The sequence below is a fragment of the Rhincodon typus genome, chromosome 17 (genome assembly GCF_021869965.1).
Source record: "Rhincodon typus isolate 14 chromosome 17, sRhiTyp1.1, whole genome shotgun sequence".
Lineage (NCBI taxonomy): Eukaryota > Metazoa > Chordata > Chondrichthyes > Orectolobiformes > Rhincodontidae > Rhincodon > Rhincodon typus.
In genome coordinates this window covers 33,634,580-33,647,639 of record NC_063348.1, presented here as the reverse complement: position 1 = coordinate 33,647,639, position 13,060 = coordinate 33,634,580, and the positions used below count along the sequence as shown (strand labels likewise).

The window sequence follows — 13,060 nt, the reverse complement described above, 5'->3', positions numbered from 1 at the left end:
CACAATAAGACTCCTTCTGAACAACATGCACTACCTAGGGTCAGATAGGAGGTAACCACAAGGAAATCTGCACTTCATCATGAGTACTCACCTTTGAACATGAAGGCAACGAAAGCAGAGGAAACAAATAGTAAAGCAAATTAAGTTTTAACAAATACTGAAATCAATAAGGTAGCATCATTCTGTACAGATTATTCCATTTTGCATTTCCCTGGAGCTCAAGATAATCTGAGATTACTCTCTTCCGATCACCAAAGTGGAAAACTGCTGGACAGACAACGAATGCTGTAGATATCAGCCTCTATACACCCTGACTGGGCTATAGTTACATAAAAGTTGACAATCCAACTGCCTCTCCCATGCTATGCTCTCCACTGAAAATTATTTTACAGTCTATAAGAACTCCTTTGCCCTCCCTATTCATTCCCAACCCCTGCACCACAAACCCCAATCCCTGAATTTAAGATGGTAGTCATATACTTTCGTTATGTCTTATGACATACAGGTTGTTCCAGTTGTCGCTGGCAGTAAAGTGATGTTCTTGGGAGATTCCTTCTTGACTGGAGTCGTACTTTGTTCATTTTCCTTTTTGCGTCTCTTGTAAGGGACGAAGAGCCTGACTGGACCAGTCTGTATGCAAAAGCAAAGGACACTGATTATAGCCTGCATCCACTCTCCAGCGTCACCAACATGTTTCTCTTCCTATCATAGCATTTTACAGCATCACCTTTAAACACTGAAGATCAACAGCAGAAAACATCAAATGTGAATAGTAAAACCCCTCAAAACTGCATTGTTCCCCTTATACCACCCCAACAAAGCACTCCAAATTGCAAGTACTAAACTCCTCATAGCTTTATTCAGAAGGGAGGTGAGACTAATTTAAGTCTCTGACAACAGCACCTCAGGACTGGCTGACTAACGGTGCCCTGTTGCATAGGTAGATTACCATTAGACTATCACTCTCAACTTTTCGCTCCCTCCCAACAACTCAACCACCATTTGGAATGCCCCCGATACTATGAGACACTCCACCTGATAAATGGCACACCCCACTATAATATGGCTAGTAACTTCTAACATTTGAAATTATCACTTGGATACCGGTGGGATCCGGGGAATACTGGGGCTACTCCCATTCCGCACTCAATTTTAGTCTGGTTTGAAGTCATTGGGAATTTATATCAGACTTGATGTAAAATTAGAATCTCACCCCACCCTGCTGTATTTCTTCCCGGAGGTTACATTGGGATAATAGTATCAGACAACTTTGTGCTTGAAATCTGTGAACTGGGGTCTAAGCAGAAATTTCTCCTACTGGTCCTGCACCAACCTAATTCCCTTAAAGGAAAGAAAAGCATATTAATTCCAAGATTAGGCTCTAACACTGTATCTGTACTAAGTAACTCTTTAAAAGACAACCATCTCCCACCAATCTTTTAGACTACAGTGGAAGACTTGAGAAACAGGTCAATGTGTGAAGTATGTAATGGGAAAGATAGCTCCTTACTTGGTCTGACCTCCATGTGACTCTAGCCCTGCCCCTACACAGGGCGGCCTACATATGACTCTTGTCTTGTCCCTACTTGATCTGACCTACACCTGACTGTAGCAACAGTGCGTGCTTGATGTTTACAACCCTCTGAAGTGGTCAGGCTGCCACAGCAATTAGGTAGAGATAACAAATTCAGTTTTACCAGTAACACCCACAACCCCAGAAAAAAAATCAAATGAACATATTCATCCAAATGGCACTTGTGATCATAGGCACTATTCTCAATTAAAACTTAGCCAAACAATTCTTAACAATTTGTACAAAGACACTTCTAACAGAGGCAGAATCTGGCTGGTGGTTTCCAGGTGACTGGGGTAAAGAAGAGTGCCTGGTCCACCAGTCCAACACAACCAGATTCTTGGTGGTTAGTTACCTTTATAGGTTGCCTTTGGCTCTGGCAAAAATGGGCCTCTGCCAAATTACTCTTCTATTTCAAGAGCAGCTCAAAGGCTTAGGACAGTCTAAAAACTCAGCGTGGATTTTACTGCATCATTGAGCTCTAACTGTGAGCTCAAAGTACAGGTGCCCCCTTCTGGGCACATCTATTGCACAGGGTTCATTAAGACTTATGGCAGAGAACATTTAAGTAGCTCCACAGAGGCCAGCATTCCATCATCAAGTCGCCCTTTATGAGGTGCACCTGGCCAACCTCATTACAATCACTACAGACGATGGATGCATTTTGAGAAAGGAGGTACATTCAATGTGGCCTACATTATGACTCCTGGTTGCCTTTATTTTGAGGGTGCTGCATAGGAGCCAACAGCATGAATGGTTGTAACACAGTGCAGGGACCTTCAGTAAGAAATAAACAACTGCCATTGCAGAGAATACTCATGAGTGCATTCATGAATCTCTAAGAAGTGACTGCAGCTCATGCCTTCTGTATTGTGACACATGAGAATTATTGCCAGAAAGTAACGAAAAGGTCTCACTTGTTTCATAGCTTCAACTTCCTGCTGTCGAGCAACCTCCAATGACTATTCAAAGCCAGGAAACTTGTCTTCTATGAAAATTGCTGTTAATTAAGGCTTTACCTACTTACTTGCCTGCTCAACCTCCACAGGTGGCAGCTGATTCCATTCACTACCAATGCTCAAAAAGTTAGTCCAGGGGTGGGAATACTTCAGGGACCAACCTGACGCCCTGTTTTAAATAAAAGTTCCATGCTTCCCAGCCCCTATTACCAGCTCTAACGGGCTAGATAAATTCCAGCTTCTGTCTCTGATTTGCACTGTGTCATGGTTTCATAACTGGAAACATAAAATTAACATATATATGTCCTCTCTCTCTCTTAGCAGCTCAGAGATATTGAACCATGGAGACTGTTATCATACAAGTGTGAAACTGAATTGCCAGTAACTCTAAACGTTAACAGCACCGTCATTACCATTCATTCCTATGTAGTAACTTACCAAAGACATGTCATCACAACAAGCAGCACAGGTGCATGATGCTGCATGAGGATTTAGAATACCATCCTAGGAAACAGAATCACAGCAATATCAGTACAGATAATAACATAAATAATCTTGGTCTGGGAGGAGATCAGGGTCCGGCTATCATTCTATTCATGTTAAATATTATAGATCAGAACATCTAATCTTCTACATTAAATGAGCTCCTGCTTATAATTATTACAGGCTGAATTCAGTGGAATACCTTCCCTTCCCCAATCTCTCTATTCCATAGATTCTTTGCTCCTTTAAGAAACTCCTTACAGCCACACTCTTTGATCAAGCTTCCAGTCATATGTTCTAACATTTCATGTTTGATTCAGTGTTAAACATCGTTTGAAAACGCTCCTGCTTTTTTTATGTTAAAGGCACCACATGAATACAAATTGCAGTTAGTGTAACTTCATCCAAGCTCATAAGACCTACACAATGGAATGTGATTCGCAGTCACTGTCCCCCGAAAGTGTGAATTCAGAGTGGGTGAATCCAAAATTTCCACAAATTTCACAAAAAACAATGTAGACAATGTCATGGATGGAATTAGATTTGTAAGCATATACTAGGATTTCACTGGTACATAGAAGAACAGCTTTGATAGAATGAAGAATGAAAGATGAGCAGGGTCAAGCGAGTATAGTGGCTTGAAAATGGAGAGTGTATTCCAAGAATGCTTTGCGAGAGAGACTAGATAGTGAAAGGATCATTCTCATCTACATGTACAAACATGCATCTTGAATGGTGTGTTGCCTCCCACATCCTAGGGTAAAGGAAATAGTGGAGCAGCTGCCAGGGTTCTTGGACAGGCAGAGGTGACTGCCAGAAACGGTACAGAAAATTATGTCGGAAGCATTAACATGGTGAATAGGATTAGGCCACAAACAGGGCAATGTTATACAAGAATTATCTGAACTTAGATATGAATTGCCATGGCCCCTTTACGAAAACAAAAGGGGTATAATTTCTCCACTAACAGGATGCTGCCTTAAAGCTGAAAAATGTTTTACATATCAAACAAATAAGTTAAATGATAAAAGAGTTCCAGGGCCAGTTTGATGCCAGGTATGTAGGCAATACATACCAATGATTAGCAGACTATATCAAACAATACATCCTTTTGAACATTCATAATGGGCAGAATGCCAATTGTGCTCAACACTTACCATGCTTGTAAACCTTAGAACACAATGTTGAACATTAAATGTGACTCTGCTATTGGACATTTCCTAAATAATCCCATGCTAAGAATTACACTGGGAACCAGTCAGTCATGTTAATAAGGGTGACGCATTTCACGTACTAGAAACTACATGTATGAGCACACAGGACGCTGTTCTATACAGATAAAAGGAATTATTCCATTCATTGCACCTTTTGCATTGAGAAAAAAAATCATGGAAACTGCCAATCCCTGCTGGATTCACCAGGACAACTCCCTGATCAATCAGAGTCTACCCGCCTGGCTCAAATTTTTTCAGCTAACTAAGACTGACCATTAATAGTTACTGCTGCTCCATACCAACCATGGTCCAACCAATCAGTACCTTCTTCTCATGCTGCATTATGATGTTCACTTTCCAAGTTTGGTTTCTTGCTACTGGGGCTTAATAAGTGCAAGACAAAAAGATTCAACGTCATGTCTCTCTTTTGTAACATTTATGAAAAAAATAATTTTCTCTTTCTCCAATGCTGTCTGGAATCAATCTGGCTAAGTGTCATCTAATAAGCTAGATAATGGGTGTGAGACCGACACTTGAAGTTCCTGCCTTCCTAACAGAGGCCTCAATCAGCCATAAAATACATACTGTTAAAATTGTAGATGGCAGGGTGGGATGCCAATTATACCAAATTGGTTTTAATCCCTCGTATAGCCCGTTTACCATAGGCAGGAAGGGATTACAGTTCACAAATTACAGGAAGTGGATGCATCACAGGAAAATCTGATCCTGATCTCACCAGATGACTGTCCATTTGTCTACACAATTACTTACGAGAGTTAACAAATATTGGTTGAACCTCCCCCCAATTTAGGAACACTAAAACCATCAGTATTGGCTCATCTGCTGCTCAGATGAAATCAGCTGATTACAGGATTGTAGCCATAGCCTGAAGCACTCCTTTCCTGTTGATTTCATTTGTACACTGCACAATTCTTCAGTCAACTGAATTATCAGGCAGTTTCCTGAAGGCTATTAAGGTAGAGTTGCATAAGAATATTTGGTCTCCAACTCTGTTTTTAATTAAGTAATTGAACTCCACTCACAGCAATTGCACTCAGACTAACGTTATTCTTGGAATAAAATTTAAACCAAAGCTGTTGCCAAAATGCCAGCCAGTTGGAGTTGTTCTGGTTTTTGTTTGGTTTAAAATTTGAATTTGATGAGATGTCACCACATGGTAGCTGCAGTTTCCTCCCCTCCTTGGTGGTTGCTGATGACAAATTATGGGACCAATTTGTTTAAGTATCATTTAAATATTTCTCACAATGCTTTCATTGACCACTGGGAATTTGATGCCAACTCCCAGTCATTCTGAATCTCCCATAAGGAAAGATGAAAAGATCTAGGAAAAGAATAGGTGTTTACGCGGACTGAGGAGGGATTGAAAAATTAGGAGTCATCTCCTTCAAAGGAACAAGGAGGAGAGATTTTCAAGATGACGGAAGGTCTTGATAGAGTAGATAGGAAAAAACTATTGCCCCTGTTGTGAGTTGGTTAATGACCACAGCTGATGGATTTAATATCATTGAAAAAAAAACATTTAAAACGGAAGATGGGATAATTTTTTTAAGAGTTGTCAGATCTGGAACATTCCATCTGAAACTATTGTGGAAACTCATTCAATGAGTAATTTTCAAGGGGCATGGGACAGGTACTGGAGGATGAAGATCTTGCAGAGTAAGCATCATAGTTCTTTTAAGCAGTCAGCTTGGACACAGTGGGTCACATAGCCTCCATCTATGCCTCAAGTTTCTATAATTCTTTGAAAGCATGCATATTGTAAAAACATTTGTCAGTTTTAAGCTGCATGTCATTAGCAGCCAGCATCAAAAAGCTGTTTATTTTATCTCATTTTTGTGTTGTCTATGTTTTGCAATCCCTTGCTTTTGAATAATTTGCAAATTGAGCACAGCAGGAATAACACTGAGCTCTAACCTCTTGATAGCTTCTGACTAAGACAAATAGAACATTAAAGCATATAGAATATTTTAAAGCAGAAACAATTACCAAACCATTACTGTTGACATGTGCAATTAATAAAAGATCCTTACTTGTATCAGACACTGTAGGGGTCGTCCAGCATACCGTATGCTCCTTTTCCAATCTTTGCTACTGGCTCGTCCAGCCATTCCTTCAAACTCTGTGGGAGTGAACCAATTCTCTCCATGTTTAATACAACGCCCCCGTCCTCCTGGAAATAAAACCACAGGTCATTGTCACTCACATCTTTCCCAGTTACTAGAGGTAAAGGCTGAAAGAGAAGAAATTCAATATGAATACTTATAGAATCATAGAATACCTGCAGTACAGAAGCAGGCCATTCAGCCCATTGAGTCCACACCAACCTTCTGAAGAGCATCCCACCAGACCCAATCCCCTACCCTAATCCTGTAACCCTGCATTTCCCATGGCCAATCATGTCTCCAACAAAGAAATTTGATTACGATCCCTAATCTACAAGATACAGTTAGGATAACAAACTGCTTTTAGCATAACAAAAGGTCCTGTGAATCATTCGGCTGGGGACCAGAGGCAGGCAGGAAAGAATTATGTAAAAATAGAGATAGATTTTCGAAAAGGCTATGTTTTGCTTGGACATGACATTTCAGGTTCTATCTTAAAAAAGCAAGTTATTTAAACTAAACCTTATAAAACACTGGTTAAGCCCAGCAATTCAGCGCACTACATTTTAAGATGGATGTAGGGGTGATTTAACCAAATGTATCAGCGAATGAAGGACTGTAGTTACATAGAGAAACTACAGAAGCTGGAACTGAAATCCTCAGAGCTGAAAGGTTGAAGGGAGTTTTGTTGGTGGTATCCAAAATTATGAGTCTTTTTTTAATAGGGCAAATTAAGACAAGCCTTCCAGTGGATGGAAGATTTGCAACCAAAGGGCACAGATATAAAGATAATTAGTAAAAAAGCTAGACAGAAGATGAAAATTTATTTTATGCAGTGATTTATGACAAATGAATCTACTGCCTGAAAGAGTAGTGAAAGCCAATTCAGCAACAACTTTCAAATGGAAATTAAGCAATTGTATGAAGGAAAAATTGCAGGGATCCGGGAAATAGCAGGGGAAGTGGAACTGGCTCTTTTTAAAAGCTAAAGAACAAACAATGAGCCAGATGACCTCCTTTGTGCCTTTTGTTTCTGATAATATGGTCCATAATTCCCTGAAACAGTCACAGATAATGACACAGGGATCCAAACACAGAGCCACTTCTCCCTGTTCCAACTTCATTGCTCCCTTCTGGAGTCAGGGATTGCCCTAGACGCTCACTGATATCCATAGATCTACCAACAGCCATTATGGTGCACAGGGGGCTCTAAAATGTCAAGATTTATTGGGCTGTCACAAAATCTACTCACCAACCCAATGCTCCTTCTTGGAAGCCTGACATCACTGAACAACCAGATCCCTAAACAGACTACCTCCACCTGAGGTGCTCCTTCAGAGCTGATTTTCCCATCCAAGCCAGTTCGTCCCAAATAAACCAGTTTGCCCAATACAAGCCTGTCTATCTTCAGACCAAGCTGATTCACAAGATACCATGCTTAGATCACGGGACTGCTGATGAACTGATCCAAATATAAAAACATCAAGGTTATGTTGTACAAATAGTTAATTGTGAAACATATCATAATTTGGCTTTCCTTTGGCAGAGACATTGTCATCAGGAGTTCTGGATTGGAACCTGGGAACATGTAAACTGCTAGACAACGATCCACCTTCTTGTGATGTGGGAAAGACTTTTTCACACACAGAGTAGTTAGGGTATGGAATGCACTACCTGGAAGTCTGCCTGCACCAACTCTTCAAATAAGCATCATTACCTCCTGCCAATTTCCTGCTTTCTCCCCCCATATTTTTCACACATTATTTCTATTCAGATAAGCATCCAATACCCAGTTGAATGTCTCAACTGGATGACAATTTGAATAAAAATAATGCACAAGTATATGGGGAAAAGGCAGGAAATCATCAGGAGGTAATGACGCACATTTGAAGAGCTGGTGCAGACACAATGACCCTAACGGCCTCTTTCTGCTGCTCTATGATATTGCTGTGATTCTTTTCTGCCTGGTAGCTCCAGAAATCATTGATTGACAAAGATTGCTGTGCTTAGCCAATCAGGTTACAACAGACCTGGACATGAGCTGAAGAAAATCCTAGGAAACTTGGATTTTCTTACCTGAACCTAGTTTGTTTTTGAACAAAATTCCACTGGTGTTTCGGCATCTGACTGGAAGCTCATTCTCATACACAGAAGGGTCCCAATTATATTTTGTTCCTTCTTTGTCTGGGCCTGGTGTCAGAGGAGTTGAAGCTATCTGTGGACCTGGTAAAGAAAAGTACCAGAAATAGTATTAAACATAAGGACTCCTGTTCTTCAATTATCCAAATATCATCTATTCGAATAAAAATATGAATGCCATCATCAGAGAATAGCAAGTTTCAGAGAACATTTCAAACCCTGATGGTACCATTACGAATGAAACTCTAAAAGGAAGCAACGAGCTCTTGAATTGAATTCCTGAGAACAAGTTAAGTTGACAAGATCATAGAGTCCTAGAAAGTCTGGCTCAGGATGCCTTTAACCTATCATGGTGTGCCTTTTCTAACTCCACATCATAGCCAGCCACTCTAAAATATGGCCAGCATTTTAACAGTTTATATAATTCCCTCTTAAATGTCACAACGACCTCAAGAATGCAAGAATTCACTCAGATCACTGGACACAGCAGCCTGAATTTTCGCAATGAAAGAGAGCCCCTCTGTCACTGTGAAAATGGAAAATAGGCTGAAAATCAGATGTCCCACCTCTGAATAAGGCACCTACCATTTTCACAGATTTTGGAATGTGAATGGGTTGTGTTTTTCACAAGCACATTTTGCAAAGGCAGCTGCCTCATGTCATGTCTGATTTTGGTAACCGGGGGAATCACAATGTATGCAGATTAGACCTGGTCTGATCTTTGTTTAATTGTTGGGATAGCCAAGCTACCAGGGCAAAAAACATGACCATCCAACACCCAAGAACCCCCTTGAGGACTACCTTTTTGTTCTGGGCAACTAGTTTCTTATTCTCATTAACTCTTATGTTAGGTGATGCAGTCCCATAGTACATTCTGTATTTGCATTGACAGTCAGGGTATTTGAACTTACAAAGAAGCAGAATTAGAAGAAGTCAATGTCTTCAATAAGTATAAATCCCGTTAAATGTAAAACACAAGGAATGCATTGATTTAATAGATAACACAGTATTTAAATTGGCACAAGAGATTTTTTCAAAATAATTGACACATATTTCTACACAAAATGCCATTAAGTGAAACAGTGTTATTACTCCAGCTGATAGTATTACTGAACAAGTCAGATTCCAGAGTGCAGCCTGGCTTGATACACCGTAGGTCTTGTTGCTGCAAAATGGCACATATTGTCAAAGCTTTTCCCCCTTGTACCCATCAGTACAATTTATAATAAAGAATAACAATTTAAGGGAAAACCCACAATTTATAGCAAATGAGAGACGAGCGCTTATTGGTTGTTAAGTGATAATTACCATGGAGAATGAACCAGTTAATCGTGATCAACGGTTAACTGCCAAGCTTTAGTTAAATATTAAACAAGGCAGGTTGACACTGAGTGGTCAATGCATTGCCCTGAGATGAATCAGCAAAAACCTGGCACAAATGTTGAGTTGAAACAGCAGCATAATTATGCTGACACTAAATTTAAGATTTTCAACCAAGCTCACATTGAGACATATTTGAGTGCACTAAAAGCTACATATATTAATACATGGGACCCTGTTTGTTACAGACAGAAAGAATACATACACGCATTGTGCATTTTATAGCCTGTTTTAAAATTTAAACAAAGCTTGCATGTTAACTGTCAATCATCATTAACTGGTGCATTCTCCATGGCAATGCAACTTCCAAGCAGAGTCCTCTTGCAAACCAATCAGCACACTCCACTCTTACAACCTAAATACTGGTTGTCCCCTTACATTGGTATTTTGCAAATTGTCCTGATGAATGCAATTCTTTGATTTTTGTAGTTTGGTTACCGCGATGGTCAGTAACACGAGATGATAAATCTACTACCAACAAAAAGAAAATAAATATATGTATATATATATGACAATTTGGAAACATCTTATCATATACAGCAAAAAGAAAGATTCAACCTCTTTTCCCAGCAACATCTTTTACAGACACTAAACCCCAATAAAATATCATTCCTATCATCATGTTAAAATTTCTTACTGAACTGGAAAGGTCATAAGTGTTTTGTTGTGGCAACTTTCTGCACATTCACCAGAAATCATAATCTCTGTTATTGTTTCTCCCTGTGACATGCAAACAGACTAACTCAATAGCTTTTATATATCTTGGACTTCTTTGAGACAACTACAACAGCTGATGTCTTTTGCCAAGTCTGATGGTCTGAAAACTCCTGCAAACTAAAAACTGCCCTTCTGCTCAAATGAATATTTTCTTCTCAATTCAACGTGCCTGTGGCCCTTGGCCATCCCTCCTTCTCTGTGGGTCATAAATACTCAAGTCAACAATTATTTCACTGGAAGTTTATTCAGTCATTTAGATAAAGTGACATAAATTTCTTAGAAAAGCTGTCTTTAACTCACTATTCCAAACAAATTCCTGACCCTTCCTTGAAACAAAATAGATTAGAATTTCACAACACTGTAAACCAAAGCCAATTTAGCTCCACTTTAAGATCCGAGACTGCAAAAATAATAATAGTATATTGTAAATTTCCATCACAAAACCTTCTGCAGATTAGTGAGGTCACATCTGATGCATTTCCCTCACAAATTAAAAAATATATATATTCTAAACAGACAGAGTTACTATCCTTTTTACTGAATGTCAGATTTAAAATTATCAATTGATGGAGCAGTCATTACAATAGCATCCACTGCAATTTTTCCCAAAGTAGATTCTGAATATATGCAGTTTTAAGATAGAAATTCAATGGCAAGTGATTCACTACCTCTTTGATTTTAGTTTCCATATCTCCCAGTTAGCTAATTCTTCCAGTGTTGACAGATTTGAAAGTTTTCTATTTGCAACCTCTCTCTTCCTCTACTTTTGCAGCCTGTCTTTCTGTTCCACACACCTTGAGGCCTCCATCTCAGCCCCATGTCCTCACCCCCATATCCCCATAGCCCCTTGTGGTTTCCCGCTCGGAATACAGCCTGCCCTCTTACTCCACAGAGACCCCTTGTGGCTTCCATGTCTTCCACAGTCTCCTTGCAAATCTCAAATCTCCAATCTCCAATCTCCAATCTCCAATCTCCGCCAAGACTCACTGCAGTAATCTATTCCCCCCACCTTATTTCCAATCCCTGGAGGGCAATAAGGCAGCTCTCCACCCCCTCCCATTTACTAGGAAGCCTATCAGCAGCAAGCAGAGGCAAAAAGTGATCTGTGATTGGAGGACCAGTTCCTCAAGCTTTCTATCCATTCAACTTGAAGCAGTGACTTTTTCCTAGTTGGTCATGCCCGTGAGTGAATTTTGTTCTCATCGTTTCAGGACCTTAGGTGGTGAGTTCGACCTCTGCTCTATGGATTTGAGTGTTGCAGGATACCCCTTCAAAAAGATATGGTATAGGTTTTGATAAAATTCTAGGACACCTTCAGTAGTAGCAAGCTGTCCTTTGGAAAAGCAAACTTCCTTTTGGAATTGATAAAAGTAACATGAACATGCACAAAAAGTTCATAAATTGACAAGCTCACTGGAATCATTGACAGACCTGTCAAAAGTCAAGACTTTTAAAACTAACTATTCTTTAATTTTTTTTAAAAAAACAGAATTTTGGTGTATTAAGAAACCAAAACATTTTTTTCACTCTGTTTCCTGACATAAACATGAGATCTAACTTTACTGGATTACTGTTTTAAAATGTTTTGTTCTAGCTTTATTCTTCTTTGTTTTTATACTCTATGCCATTACTACAAAACCCAGGAACGCATATGAATGGAGTCCTGGTGATTGATCAACCTCACCACCTCTTTACTCTACCCAGCATCTCAAAGATCTCTTTCACCATAACTGTGGCAATTTGGTAAAGATGGGTGAAAGCAATTTAGTATCTTAACCATGCCCCTGAATTCAACGAGTTAATCTCAGTTCCCATGTTATAGCCAGAGGAAACAACCTCCCAGCTTCTATCCATCAAGCCCCTTCAGAACCTTATTGTTTACTGAGATCAGTATCACTCTTTAAACTTCAGAGAGTGTAGACGCTGTACCATCTCAAAAAAGAAATACATCCTTTCTTAGATTTGGAGACCAAAACCTTGCACAGTATTCAAAGTGTGATCTCACCAAAGTCTGTACTACTGCAACAAGAATTCTTTATTGTTGTATTCCAAATCCCTTCTAATAAAGAGCAACAGAACATTTGTATCCTAACGCTTGCTGTACCTGCATGCTAACTTCTTGTAGGAACAAATTACTGCAGGTGCTGGAATCTGTACTGAAAACAGCAAATGCTGGAGATTCCAGCAGGTCAGACAGCATCCACGGAAAGACAGTAAGCTAACATTTTGAGTCTAGATGACTCTTCAGAGCTGAAGTGAAGCTTCACTTCAGTTGTGATGAAGAGTCATCTAGACTCATAATGTTAGTTTGCTCTCTCTCCACAGATGCTGACTGACCCGCTGTGATCTCCAGCATTTGTTGTTTTCAGTGCTAACTTACTGTGTTCTTTATACAAGCGCAACCAAGTTTTTTTTTAAGAAACTTCATTCATGAGATGTGGACATTGTTAACTAGGCCAGCATTTAATGACC

The 13,060-nt window shown here is 39.6% G+C and overlaps 1 protein-coding gene across 1 annotated transcript in view; it reads right to left on the bottom strand.

The window, feature by feature from the left end:
- deaf1 (DEAF1 transcription factor) overlaps nucleotides 1-13,060 on the bottom strand; it is a 61,061-nt gene that overhangs the window by 28,134 nt on the left and 19,867 nt on the right. Inside the window, exons 4-7 of the mRNA XM_020528748.2 lie at nucleotides 8,429-8,575; nucleotides 6,281-6,420; nucleotides 2,971-3,036; nucleotides 504-630 (exon numbers count right to left, since the gene is read on the bottom strand). Of these exons, the coding sequence (XP_020384337.1) occupies nucleotides 504-630; nucleotides 2,971-3,036; nucleotides 6,281-6,420; nucleotides 8,429-8,575 (480 nt within the window). The remainder of the gene's footprint in view (nucleotides 1-503; nucleotides 631-2,970; nucleotides 3,037-6,280; nucleotides 6,421-8,428; nucleotides 8,576-13,060) is intronic.